This window comes from Leopardus geoffroyi, chromosome D4, assembly GCF_018350155.1.
Source record: "Leopardus geoffroyi isolate Oge1 chromosome D4, O.geoffroyi_Oge1_pat1.0, whole genome shotgun sequence".
Taxonomy (NCBI): domain Eukaryota; kingdom Metazoa; phylum Chordata; class Mammalia; order Carnivora; family Felidae; genus Leopardus; species Leopardus geoffroyi.
In genome coordinates this window covers 86,564,190-86,576,861 of record NC_059342.1, presented here as the reverse complement: position 1 = coordinate 86,576,861, position 12,672 = coordinate 86,564,190, and the positions used below count along the sequence as shown (strand labels likewise).

At 59.6% G+C, this 12,672-nt stretch overlaps 1 protein-coding gene across 3 annotated transcripts; it reads left to right on the top strand.

Moving 5' to 3' along the window:
• The first annotated feature begins 2,284 nt into the window (after positions 1 to 2,284).
• Positions 2,285 to 10,996, top strand: AK1 (adenylate kinase 1). Of its 3 annotated transcripts, none has more exons than XM_045468759.1 (7): positions 2,285 to 2,380; positions 5,204 to 5,242; positions 6,653 to 6,688; positions 6,859 to 7,022; positions 7,975 to 8,091; positions 10,308 to 10,499; positions 10,751 to 10,996. In XM_045468759.1, exons 2-7 carry the CDS (start codon positions 5,236 to 5,238, stop codon positions 10,817 to 10,819), a joined length of 585 nt encoding a protein of 194 aa, XP_045324715.1. In that variant the 5' UTR covers positions 2,285 to 2,380; positions 5,204 to 5,235; the 3' UTR covers positions 10,820 to 10,996. The 3 variants fall into 3 exon arrangements, with proteins under 3 accessions (XP_045324715.1, XP_045324714.1, XP_045324713.1); XM_045468758.1 differs by lacking the exon at positions 2,285 to 2,380 and adding an exon at positions 4,939 to 5,016; XM_045468757.1 differs by lacking the exons at positions 2,285 to 2,380; positions 5,204 to 5,242 and adding an exon at positions 6,413 to 6,488.
• Positions 10,997 to 12,672: the final 1,676 nt, after the last annotated feature.

The following is a 12,672-nucleotide window of genomic DNA, read 5'->3' as shown; positions in this document are numbered from 1 at the left end:
GATTCTCTCTCTCCCCCTCCCTCTGCACCTTCCCTGCTCCAACTCCCTCTCTCTCAAAACAAATAAATAAACATTAAAAGAAAAACAAGTAAATTTTTTCAAAGTGAAAGCCCCACCCCCACCAGGGAGGGTCAGGTGCACACCCCAGCCCCTCTGTTCTGCTTCATTTCATCAACTTAAAGACACCATCAATTTGATTATAAGACAACACGATTTCAGAGAAGTTAAAAAAAAAAAAAAAAAAAAAAAACACCCTAGGAATAGATTTTACACACACACGCCCCCGCATGTTTAGAATTATTTTCACTGGGCTCTTTGCCTGTTTCTCTTGCTTCGGCAGACACACGGACCTCTGGCTTCCTTTCTCATGCCGACGCTACCGAGGACCATGACCCCACCCTGCCTGGCTGCACCACCGTCCCTCCCATCAGTCAGGCCCTTCTGGCACCTGACACATTTCGTGCCCACATTTCGAGCCCATGTGTACACATTTCGTGCCCACGTGTGGGATTCCTAAAAGTAGGAGGATGTTTAAAATTTTGATTGACGTCGGTTTGCTTTCCCCAAAGGTTGTGCCGGTGCAGTCAGCCACCTACAGCTTTTGAGAGGGCCTTTCAAGCAACTTTGAAGACAGAACCTCTGGCCCAGCGCCCATCCCTCCCACAGATGGGGAAACTAAGCTCACAAGAGACAAGGACCTTGTCTCATGTCACAGGTGGCAGAGCTGGGACTAGACCCAGGCCTTAGTATCCTGGCTGTTGTTGCTCAGAAATGACCCACCGGAGGCAGTCTCAGTCTCCTGGTACCCTCGCTCTCTTGCTCCAACACCTTCCATGGCTCCCTAGTGCCTACGAGACACATTCTAAATTCAACTCACCGTCGTCTGGGGCTGCTACCTTCAAGGTCATGAGTTCTGCCACTGCACGGTCCCGGTCTCTGCCCTGCTGCATTATTGAGCACCTACTGCTATGTGTCAGTCTCCATGAATAAACATCACTTCTACCTGTTTTGACCGAGAAAAGAGGAAGAATCGAAATAAAAAGCATTTATTGGGGGTCTGAGAATTGCAATTTGGGGAGCACAGATTCAGGGAGCAACCCAAATTGTGTCCCTTTGAGGAATAAAAGCCAGGGGTCGTTATTAGCAAATTGTAGAAGTATTAGGAAGACCACACCAGTTGTTTTCCAAACATTACGATTGGAAGAGAGAATGACATTTTACAGTGCGTCAATTTTCTAGTACATTACGACAGTTACTAGGAAAATATCCAGTTTTTCTCAAGAACGAGGGTGCAACAGTTCTGGGTTCAGTCATATGCCTTTGTCTAGTTTAACAGTTCAGTAGCTCCTGTGTCAAAAGCTGGATGACGTTTTCAGCCGCAAATAAGGTTTCGTGTTCAGGGATTTTTCTCAGGTTCACACTGGGGACCTCAGGCAAGCTATTTTAAGGGTATGACCCTCACTTTCCTCTGTGCTTAAGGATTCACGGACCCCGTCTGAGCCCCAGCGCTCTGCCCAGCGCCTGACTCAGTGAGTGCTCGTTAATGGGAACTGTCCTTTTTATCAGGATTGGCGGTCCCCCATCTGGGTGCCCACGTCCCATTCAGCATTCCGAATGTCCCACATTCTCGCGCTCACCTCACGGGAGCTGCCTGGCAGTTTTGCGGAGGCAGAGCTGATATATATAATCTACACAACCACTAGCTGGGAAATGGGTACATGGATGGTCTTTGAGGGGTCTCGAGAGAGTGTGCGAGTTCCAGGGGGTTCTTCGGCCCCTTCTAATGGAGGGGGGCGGGGAGTTCCAGGTGGGTCTTGGCCCAGGGGTCCCCGGGCAGGATCTGAGGAGGGCAGGTTCTTGGGGGTGGGGAGGACTGTTCTGGCCGGCAAACCCCCCAGAATCCACGCAATGATTGCCTCCCGCGCTGGGTCTGGCCTCTCTCTGCCAACAACTGGCTGTGGGATTTTTTTTACACAAAGAGCCTCTTCTCTCCGGGTCTCAGTTTCCCCAGCTGTCCTACAGGAAACCGTGTCCCGTTCCCCCGCCGAGATGTGGGCACACCGGAGGTCAGGCAGGAACGGAAAGGCCTCTGCAAACTGTTAAGTGCCATGCTGTGTGCAGGCACAGCCACCGGGGGGATGCGCGGCGAGGAGGCGCCGGCCTTGCTCTGGCTTCCCATCGGGGCTCACCCCGGTCCGGCCCCCCACCCCCCTCCCGGTCCGCTCTCCCTCCCTCCTTCCCCCCTCCCTGCCCTCGCGGAGCGCTGGCTCCCGGCATGCTGCGCGCTGCTGACAGCCTTATAAATAGTCGCCTTTGCAGGCGGCCGGCGAGGACGGGCAGGGCACCACTGGCCCCGGCGCCCGCCGCACCCCTCCCCCAGGTCAGTGTGTGCCCGTGTGCATGTCTGGGCGCGCGGGGGGCGCCTCTGCGGGGCGTGGGGAAGCCGCGCGCGCCCGGGGGGCGCCAGCCTGTGTGTGTCGGGGCATCCTTGGGGTTTGTGCGGCTGTGTGTTTGTGTCGGTGGTTATGATCCGTGTGTATTTTGGCCTGTCTGTTCTCCCAGGCTCTGCTCTGGGTGTTTGTGCCACCCTGCGTGTGCCCCTGCGGGGGGATGTGGGTTTCCGTCCTTCCTAGCCTCCTAGACAGTCGCCCCTTTGTCCCGGCTGGCACTCCTGGGGCTGGGGCTCCAGGTCCCTGCCCTTGGCACGTCCCAGCTGGGGCCCAGGGAAGGGGGCTGTGGCCTGACTCCCTGCCCCGGAGGACCTGGCAGGGGCAGCCTTTGTGATTGGAGGAGCTGTCCTGTGTCCTGCCATGTCATTTTGAGCGCTGGGGGGGGGGGGGGGGGGGGGGGGGACGGGAAGCCCCCCGGATGATTGGTGAGGGCTCTAAGGGAGCCCTAGGGCCACCTTTTCTGAGCACTGCTCAGAGATCCACTCAGGACTCTCCAGCAGGAGCGGGTCATGGCCTGGGGATACAGGCCCAGAGAGGGGACACCAGGTGCCCAAGGTCACACAGCTGAGCGATGATCCCTTAGGTCGCTGTCCCCCCGGGCCCCTGTTCCCCAGGCCCCTCGGCAGACCACCCAGTCATGAGAGGAGTTGCTGCAGCCTGGCTCGGGGGCCTTATAAGGTCTGGGTGCTGAGCCTGTAACCCAACTCCGTCCTGGACCCCTGGCCTCTGTGATGCCTCCTCACGACTCAAGTTATTTTGGACGAAGGAAGTGGCAGGTGCCAGCAGGACAGAGGGGCTTAGGTTACTGGGAAGAGGCAGGGCAAGGTGGGTTGGAGGCCACTCCTCAGGGTCACTGCAGGCTCTCCCTGGCCTGGGGACCCTCCTCCTCCCTTGCCAGCTGCTGCGGGCCATTGGCAGCATCTGCCCTTCCCTAAGCACACTCAGCAGGAAAAAGGCTATAACTCATGGCCCATGAGTGGTAGGACGGCCAATAAACCTGCTGAAAGACCTACTGGGTGCCAGGCCTAAAGCAGCAGAAAATGCAACCCTGAGTTTGACCGCAGCCTGGCTCTGGATCAAGTTTCTCCTTCTCTCCGAGCCTCAAATCCATTCCAAGACAGCTGGGAGGTGGAGTGAGGCCCCCAGCCCTATGCTCAGCCTGGGGCCAGGCCCGGTCTGGTGGGGCACACAGGCCTGCAGTTCCACAGAGAGGTCCGATACCGTGTGGTATGTGCTACGCTGGGGGCGTTCAAAGGAGGCACTTGCCAGTGTGGGAACGGAGGACGGAGTCCAGGAAGACTTCCTGAAGGAGGTGACACCTGAACCGGGTCCTAAACAATAGCACCTGGGGAGAGGCATCCAGGCATCAGGTGCAACAGTAGCTGGGCCTGGAGGTGGGAAGCAGTCATGGTGGGTGAGGAAGCTCCAAGCGGTTCCAGCGGTGGCTGTGAAGGCTGCAGAGGGTGGGGGTGGGGGGGGGGCCAGGTTACTGAGCCCTGTCAGCCATGTTAGGGGCCCAGGCTTTATCTTGGGAGCCAAGGAGCCACAAGTGGAAGGGTTTTAAGCAGGTGAGCGATGTGGTCTGATGCTTATCACAGAACATCCCGCAGACTGCCTGGTGGGGTATGGAGAGACCCACGGGAGGCTGGGGCAGTGGCCAGGTGCCCTGCTTGGAACGAGGAAGTGGTGTTGAGGACACAGACTGCAGAGAGGATCGGGAGCAAGAGGGTTGGGATGTGGGTGTGCAGGGTGGAAGTCGGGTGTGAGAGAAGACAGGGCCTCTGGCTGGGTAATAGGGCACCGAGCTGGGGACGTGGGAAGGTCTTGGGGCCTGTCCAGGGGCTGTAGACTCACAGGGCTGGGGAGGGAGGCCGGGGCTGCCTGGGCAGAGGCAGGGGTCCTGGGAACCTGAAGCCAAAGTGAGAGCGAGGAGTAAAGGGCCTGGGGTTGCGGGCATGCCAGGTGGGAGGAATGCTGTGGCGGGTGTCAAAGGTCAAGGCAAGAGTGGCTGTGATGGTAGCTGGTAGCCTTGGGGAGGGCTGGCGGGGGAGGGGGGGGGAACGGAGGCCAGAGGTGTGTAGGTGGTAACTGTAGGTGGGAGGGGACGTTGAAGCAGAGTGGGGTCCCCAGAGTGGTCGGGGTGGACTCACATGCTGAGGAACACGGTCCTCGAGGGGGTGAGGGGGCAGGGGCCATGTGGGGGCTGGGGAGAGCCGGGGATCCCCCATGACAGCTGTACAGGGCTGTGTCCCCCATGAGCAGCTCCTACAGCTTCCTCCCCCTCGGGCCTCCGTGATGTCCCTTTGAGCATCCTTGTCCAAACCCCACCCCAGGTGGGATGTATTGCAGCTCAAGTCCCCCCTCTCTGGCCTCCACAAGTCTCTCCTCCTGGCCCCGGGGGAGCATCACCAAGGTGTTGGGCAGACGCCTGTTTTCTGGGACTCGCAAAGAGAGCGGCCCCGCAGGTGCTGATGTCACTGTTTCCGTCCCTCAGCACCGCCCTCACCACCCGGCTCCTCCAGCAGGAAAAGGTGGACAGGAGGGGGCTGCCGCCCTTTTGTTACAGGTGAGGCAGTGGACACACACGGAGGAAAGGTGACTTTCCCAAGGTCACCCAACCTGCGGGGGGCCTTCGCTGCCCGGTGCCCGCTGGGAGCATCAGGGCCTGGGGCACACCGTGGGGCTGGGCGGGAGCAGAGGCAGGATGGAGGAGAGCCCCCCTCACCGGCCCCACCTGTGCCCTTGTCTTGCAGAGCGCTGACTCGGCTCCCCGGACCTCAGCAGGATGGAAGGTAGTGAGTCTCTTCTTTGCTGCTCACTGCCTGGGCCTCAGTGTGCCCATCTGTTAAGGGGGCGTGCTTTCAGGAGACCTTCTGGGAAGGGCTGGGGGAGGTTCTGGGGCTGCCAGAGGGGCCCGTCTGGGAGCCTCCGACATCCTCCTCAGGCATCTCACGGGATGCGCCAGCTCCAGGATTAATTTCAGAAGCGATGAGGCCTCCTTGAGGCTCCTGAGGGCCCCACAGCTCACCTCCTACACTGGTATTTATAGAGCTGAATCCCTGCCTCTTTCTAGAAAGGGTGGGCGCTAGCAAGGGGAGGTTAGCCCTGGGGAGAGGCCCCAAGTGTGTAAATGCCAAGCCTAACAAGGACGAGGCAGCGCCCAACGCCTCTATGGGACTCAGTCTCCCCGTTGTCCAGAGAGGGTGGGTCTTGAGGATGTCTGGGGCCCTCCTGGCTGCTATGGGCTGGGACCTGGAAGGAGACATGGGGCCAGCAGGGAGCCTGGCAGGCCCGCCTCCTGGCGGCATCACGGCCCCATCCTTGGCGTTGTGCCTCAGCCTGGGTGGCCCTTAAAGGAGCCCGCTGCTGCCGCCCGAGCCGGCGGTCACCCTGCCACCCCTCGGGCTCCGAACAGCAGCTGCCGCCGGGCTGTGGCCTCCCCCACCTCCAGGTGGTAGCCGGCCCACGGCAGGCAGCTGATGGGAGCCCTCGGGAGAAGTTGTTTGACAGATAACTCCTCTGGGTTTCCAGCCTCGGGGCCAGAGGGCCCCTGGGAGCTGCCAGGCCTTCGTCAGTGGGGAGGGACAGAGAGCCAGAGAGGGCCGGGGACTCCTTTCCTAAGGTTACACAGTGAGGACCTTCTTCTCCCCTGAGAAGAGGGGAAGGCCGGGCCGCCTGGGAAGAGAGCCCAGCTTCCGGTTCTGGGTCTGGCGCCCTTGGAGCAGGCCTCAGTTTCCCTCCGTCTGGTGAGGCTGTGGTCCTGCTGAGTTCTAAGGGCGGGGCTGAGGCGGGTGCATCAGCGCACCTCCCACTCTGGGCAAGGGTTCTTTGTGCCCACCGCAGCCGGCTTCCCTGGCAACCGTCTCCGGGGCAACGTATGTTGTGGTTGCCGACTCCACGTTTGAACCGCCCAGGGAAGGCGGGTGATGGGCCGGCCCGGGGTCTGGGAGGGAAAGGGTAGGGGACACAGCAGAACGGGAACCATGGGGGCCTGCTGCGTGAGAAACCTCCACAACACGGAAGACTGTAAGGCCAGAGGTGACCCGCCGTTGCCCAGCCGCCCACAGGGAGGGGCTGCGAGGGTGGGCGTCCGAGCCCCTCAGAGGCTCCAGGCTTTAGAGGGCCCGGCCCAGGCCTGTCCCTCCTGAGGTGCTCTTTGCCAAGCGAGTGACTAAACTCTGCTCCCCTCTTCTCCCCCACAGAGAAGCTGAAGAAAACCAAGATCATCTTTGTGGTGGGTGAGTCCAAGGCAGGCGGGGAAGGCGGCCAGCAGGGAGGCTCTTTGCAGGCGTCGGTGGGAGCCTGGGCCTGGGGTGGCACCCCGGGGCGCTGCCCCTTCTCTGCGGGGTGACCCTATCCCTGCGGCGGCCCCATTTCCTGGGGCTTCTGAACGGGTGGGCGCTTGCAGGAGGGCCCGGCTCGGGGAAGGGCACCCAGTGTGAGAAGATTGTCCAGAAGTACGGCTACACCCACCTCTCCACCGGGGACCTCCTGCGGGCCGAGGTCAGCTCTGGCTCGGCCAGGGGCAAGAAGCTGTCGGAAATCATGGAGAAGGGGCAGCTGGTGCCACTGGTGAGTGGGCCCGGTGGGGTGGGGGGTGATGGTGGCCCTGAGTGGGCTCCAGCCAGCAGAGCCCATGACACTCTGCCTTGACCTTCCCTGGCTCCAAACACTCCTGGCTTTGGTCCTCATGGCCCTCGGCAGAAAATTCCTTCTAGAAGCTCCCAGAGCCTCTAGGACCCTGCCCTGCTGACCCCTTTAGCCTCACTCCACCCACTCAACCCCCCTCTCCCCAGCTCTCCGCCCTCCAGCTGCCCTGGCCTTTCTGTCCCGTCCAACTCATTATATTCCTTCCTGCCTGGAATGTTCTTTCCTCCTCAGCTTTCAGACCCTCCTGGCTCCACAGATTTGGGCTCAGACCCCCTAATTTTATCACTCCTTCTCTGCCCATTCAACCTGTGCCATGTTTGGAAATTGATGAACCGGCCTCACCACACTGTGAGCTTCTTGAGAAAGGCCTGCTTTGTTCATAGTGGTGTCCTCAGAGCCCTGGACGGGAGCTGGCGGGGAACAGGGGCTCCATCGATATTATTGAATGAGTGAATGAATGAATGAATGAATGGGTGAATGAATGATTTAATCAGCCAATCAAGCCTTCACATTCAAAGGAAGCTTCCTGGAGAGAGAGGCTTGTTTGGAACTTCTTTTTTTTTTTTTTTTAATTTTTTTTTTTTTTTTACATTTATTTATTTTTGAGACAGAGAGAGACAGAGGATGAACGGGGGAGGGTCAGAGAGAGGGAGACACAGAATCTGAAACAGGCTCCGGGCTCCGAGCTGTCAGCACAGAGCCCGACGTGGGGCTCGAACTCACGGACCACGAGATCATGGCCTGAGCTGAAGTCAGCCGCTTAACCGACTGAGCCACCCAGGCGCCCCTGGAACTTCTTTTATTAGGGCAGAGGCCTAGAAGAAGGCGGAGGGAGAGGGGCTCATGACCCCTCCATCTTTTCCGGTGCCCCCAGGAGACAGTGTTGGACATGCTCCGAGATGCCATGGTGGCCAAGGTAGATACTTCCAAAGGCTTCCTGATCGATGGCTACCCTCGGGAGGTACAGCAGGGAGAGGAGTTTGAGCGGAAGGTAAGTGCAACTTGGTGGGTGCATTTGGGAGCTGTGATGTGGGGTGGTCAGGTGGAAAGAGGGCTGCCACGATGGCCAGAGAGAGTTTGGGGCAAAGAGACACTGATTGTGGGGTTGGGGTGGGGAGAGGGGTAAGGAGGGAAACTGGAGAAGACTTTCTGGAAGTCTTTCTAGAAGTTTAGAAGAAAAGTCTAGAAGAGGAGGAAGCACAGGCTGGGGAGCTCACAAACCCGAGCTCAGGTTCCAGCTCAACAGGCCTGAGGCCAATCACCCTGCCTCCCTGACCCTCAGTGTCCCCCCCATTTGCAAAATGGGAAGACACAGTTGGCAGCTGCCTTAAGGAGCAGAATGGAGATGAGAGAGAATGTACCCTCCAAAAGTGGGGCTTGGCACCTTACAAACACAGAGGGCCAGGTAGTGGGAGGGACAGGGCTGGAAGGCTCCAGCTGGCATGGGGAGAAGAGAATCTATGGGGCAGGGCAACCAGGATGATGTGGGAGAGGCGATTTAGGCCTGGCTGGAGGCCTCCAGTGCCAGGGAGGGGAGTCCAGTCTCCTTCCGTGGGCCGCGGGGAGTCTGTGAAAGGCCTAGAAAAAGTAGGCCTTGAGGATGACGGCCCCGAGTTGCCCGAACAGCTTCCCACCAGGAAAACAGGGTGGGGGCACCTCTCCCAGACATACGCACACAGGCCCCAAGCACACGCACATGTGCGTGCACATACATAGCACAAAGCCACAGGCACATACACACATGCACACAGGCACGCATACATGTGCACACACGTCTGGCAACGCACATGCACGCACATACATGTACGTACATGGACACAGCTCACTGATACACAGGGATATACACATACGCACACACGTGGGCACACATACATACACCCACGCCTCCGGTGTCACAGGTCATACTAGGGAAACAGGGCTGCAAGCAAGTGCAAGGGTGGGGGCTGGGCTCAAGGAGGTTTTCTTGGCGGAGGGACTCCTCCCTGGCCTTGTGGGGAGGACCAGGCATCCTGACAGGCTGGGGCAGGACCAGACCCCCAACCCCTACTTCCCAAGCCTGTGAGGCTGGGGCCACCTTTGGGCTTCCATAACTTTGAGCCTCCTCCAGTGGAAGGAGATTGGATTTCCTGACCTTGAAGTGCCCACAGGACCTCAAGAAAGTGTCTACCCTGCTCTGGGCCTCGGTTGCCCTGTCTTTGAAATGGAAGCGGGCTGGGCTTCCTTCAGACTGGGAGGCCATGGACCCTGTGGTCAGGTGCTAGGCAGCCTCAAGGCACGTCCTGTCATGACCCACCCATGCCAGCTGTGTGACGTCACCTCTGACCCTCTGGGCAACATCTAGAAAGTGAGATTACTAAAAGTCTCCTTCCTTCCTGGGGCTGTTGGGGGCGCCACTGTGGGTGGTGGGCTCAGCGCAAGGGCCCAGCCCTGCCATGGGCTCCAGGGGTCCCGGCAACACGTCTTCTCAGATCTGGACACCAGGGGGCATCAGGGCCCCACCGAAGGAGGACAGGTCAGCCTCCTTCCTTGCCCTTCCCGGCTTATTCCAACAACAGTGACGTTATTCAGAACCCCCCAGAGCTCGGCAGCCCGTCACCCCTCAGTCAAGTCCTGTCCAGCCCTGCTGTGTCAGACAGATGCCTCGATGTCCTTAGGGGCTCCTGGACTGGCAGGGGAGAGGGACACTAAGTGAATCACCAGAGGCCTCCTGAGACATTCTGGGCAGAGAAGTAAAGGGGACTCAAGAGTGTGCCCCAGAGGGCTGGGGACCGTGGGTGGGGTGGGGGGGCGTGGGTTGCATCTGGGCAGACTGCCCCAGAGGAATGAGATTTTAGCTCAAATCTGAAGGCAAGTACTTGGGATTGAGGATGAGGATTCTTGGCATGAGCGAAGGCCTGGCTTGGGAGGAGGTTGACGAGAGCCTAGACTTCAGAGAATCGGTGTGACTGAAGCCAGGAGAGCAAAGGAGTGGGAAACACAAGGTGAGGAAGGCGGGAGGCCCTCTCTGAGGGCACTGGAGAGCTATGGGAGAGGTTGGAGCAGAGGAGTAGTTTTAGGAAGGTCCTTTAGGCTTTAGGCTGCGCTGGGGAAGGGCTTGATGGTCTGATCTGAGTGGGTCTCAGGTGAGGCCTCAGGCATGGGAGGATGGGGAGGAGATGGCCCCCGGGGACGGGAATGGGGCCCCTGTGACTACCGCCCCACCCGCAGATCGGACAGCCCACGCTGCTGCTGTATGTGGACGCAGGCCCTGAGACCATGACCCAGCGGCTCCTGAAGCGCGGAGAGACCAGCGGGCGGGTGGATGACAATGAGGAGACCATCAAGAAGCGACTAGAGACCTACTACAAGGCCACGGAACCTGTCATCGCCTTTTATGAGAAACGTGGCATCGTACGCAAGGTGCGCCCCCTGCAGGCCGCGGGTAGCCCCAGGAATCTGGAGTTTTGCCTGGGTTGGCCAAAATCCCCGTGACCCTGGGCCAGCCCTCCATTCCGGGTCTTGGTTTCCCCGCTGGCTCCGTGATGGGCTGCTGTCCCCTGTGGCTGGGCTCAGAGAGTCAGGCCACACCTCTGGGGGAAGTGAGCCCCTGCCCCAATGAGGCCCGCATGGCCCTCCCCAGCATCTCTGCCCTCCCCGCCGTCTCCCTGCAGGTCAATGCCGAAGGCTCCGTGGACAATGTCTTCTCCCAAGTCTGCACCCACCTGGATGCCCTCAAGTAGCAGCACTGGAGCCTCTTCCCCTGCTGCCCGCCCCTCCCCCCCCCCACCCCGTGCTGACCTGAGGCTGTCCTGGCCTGAGCTCAATGCCTCCACCCTGCCAGGCTGGAGCACAGACAGAGGAAGCCACTTTATCCTGTTTTCATGGACAGCCAAGCACTAAAGGAATTTCCAAGGACATTCGGTTTTATTCCTTTTTCTTTGCTTTCACTGGAGTTGATCCACGTGATGTGGCCTCCAGCAGCCCCTCACCCTCCCAGTCCTCCTCAAGCCCCTCACCCCGCCTCTGCCAGCTGCCCTCCCCTAGTACCAGGGGAAGGAAGACCCAGGGCCCTTCCTCACCCAGGGCATGCTGGGTCTGGGGGTCCCGGGTGACTGAGGCAGGGTCCTTGCTCTCAGGGACTTGTGGTCAGGCAGAGCTGGGCCTTGGCCTGCGTTCCTCTGAACCCTTGCTGTGCGGCCTTGGCCCTGACCCCTCATGTCTCTGAGCATGTTTTCTATGCTGAACCCCACTGGGGCCTGTGTGCAGTAGGCAGTGAGGTTATAGGCTGTGGGGGGCTTCCTGGGCAGTGGGGGTGGCACATGTCAGCTGGCTGGGGGGGGGGGCAGTCATTGGCCTCCTGCGTGTAAGAAGTTCTGAGCGTCTGGAAAGGGCATCGAGATGGAAGGGTCCGCGGCACCTCCCTGAGGAGGCGAGACACGAAGGGCCTCCCACCGGTGCCTCCCCGGACGGGTCACAGCCTGCCCTTTCTGAGCCCGTTTCCAAATCTGAGTTAGGGTCCGTGCCCCCTGCACCCCTCCCCTCCCAAGGGTAGGACGAGAACCTGCTGAACGGGGGCGTGGGAGGGAGTCACCAGGGCCTGCGGGAGCCGAGACCAGAGCGGCCTTGGGGATGGTGCAGGGCTGGGGCGCTTCGGGGGCGCCCCAGAAATCCCTGGGGGAGAAGCACCTTCCCTTTTCTGTTCTTTCACTCTGTGACCTCCTCACCGAGGAACACTCGACTTGGTGCTCACGTGTCCTTAACACCCGTCCTAGTCCCCGCCGACTCCCTTCAGAGCCAAGAGAACCTTCAGCGGGCCACACCTGGCTGGACCGAAACACGGCGTGGGGCTGATGGGGCCCAAGGTGTGTCCCCTTTTATTTACGGCAAGCGCGGCTGGTCTCCCTTCTGCGTCAGTTATTTAAACTTTCCTTTAAAATAAACATATTTAAGTTACGAAAGGTGAGTCTATTGAAAGAACAACAGCGCAAGTAAAGCCAGCACAGGGGAGGTAGGAGAAGGCAGGCGACGTGGGGGGGATGAGCCTTCTGGCCCCGGGTGGGTGCGGGAGGGCAGGTCTCTGCTGCTGGCCTCTGTTCCCCGTGCCAGCTGGGGTGTGCGGGGGGTGGGGGGGCCCTCGATCTCTCTGTGACCTTCCACCTCCGGCAGCGGGCACATCCGTCCCAGCGGGCTAACACGCGCACACGCACCTAGCGCAGGGCTGCGGGGATCAGCGGGGAAGAGACGCGGAGAAAACACGCCTAAAACGAGCGGCGAGAAACACGCCAAAGATGACGAGGCGCTACGGAGATCACCTGACAGAAGCATCTTCGTCATCTGCGGTTTTTTCTAGTTACGGCACCGTCACTCCAGGTGTGTCCCAGGTGAATGACAATCTAGGCTGACCCCAACTACTGTTCACCGCAGAATCACTTTATGCGCTTAAAACAAGAAGCGGCTTGAAAAAACACGGAAACGTAAAAGCTCCAGTGACCATCACCCGGTCCCTGCTACCACAGACACTCCTTTTGAGGGTGTCCTCTGTGCGTGTTTTCCAGAGCACCGGGCCGTGCTGGCAAGACAGGCTCATGAGCCG

Bases quoted from the DNA above. Each gene is read 5' to 3' on its own strand.
- AK1 (XM_045468757.1), top strand. From the start codon at position 6,434: ATGGGGGCCTGCTGCGTGAGAAACCTCCACAACACGGAAGACTGTAAG. The intron at 6,489-6,652 runs GTGACCCGCCGT...TCTCCCCCACAG, and splicing joins GGAAGACTGTAAGGCCAGAG to AGAAGCTGAAGAAAACCAAG. The intron at 10,500-10,750 runs GTGCGCCCCCTG...GTCTCCCTGCAG, and splicing joins AACGTGGCATCGTACGCAAG to GTCAATGCCGAAGGCTCCGT.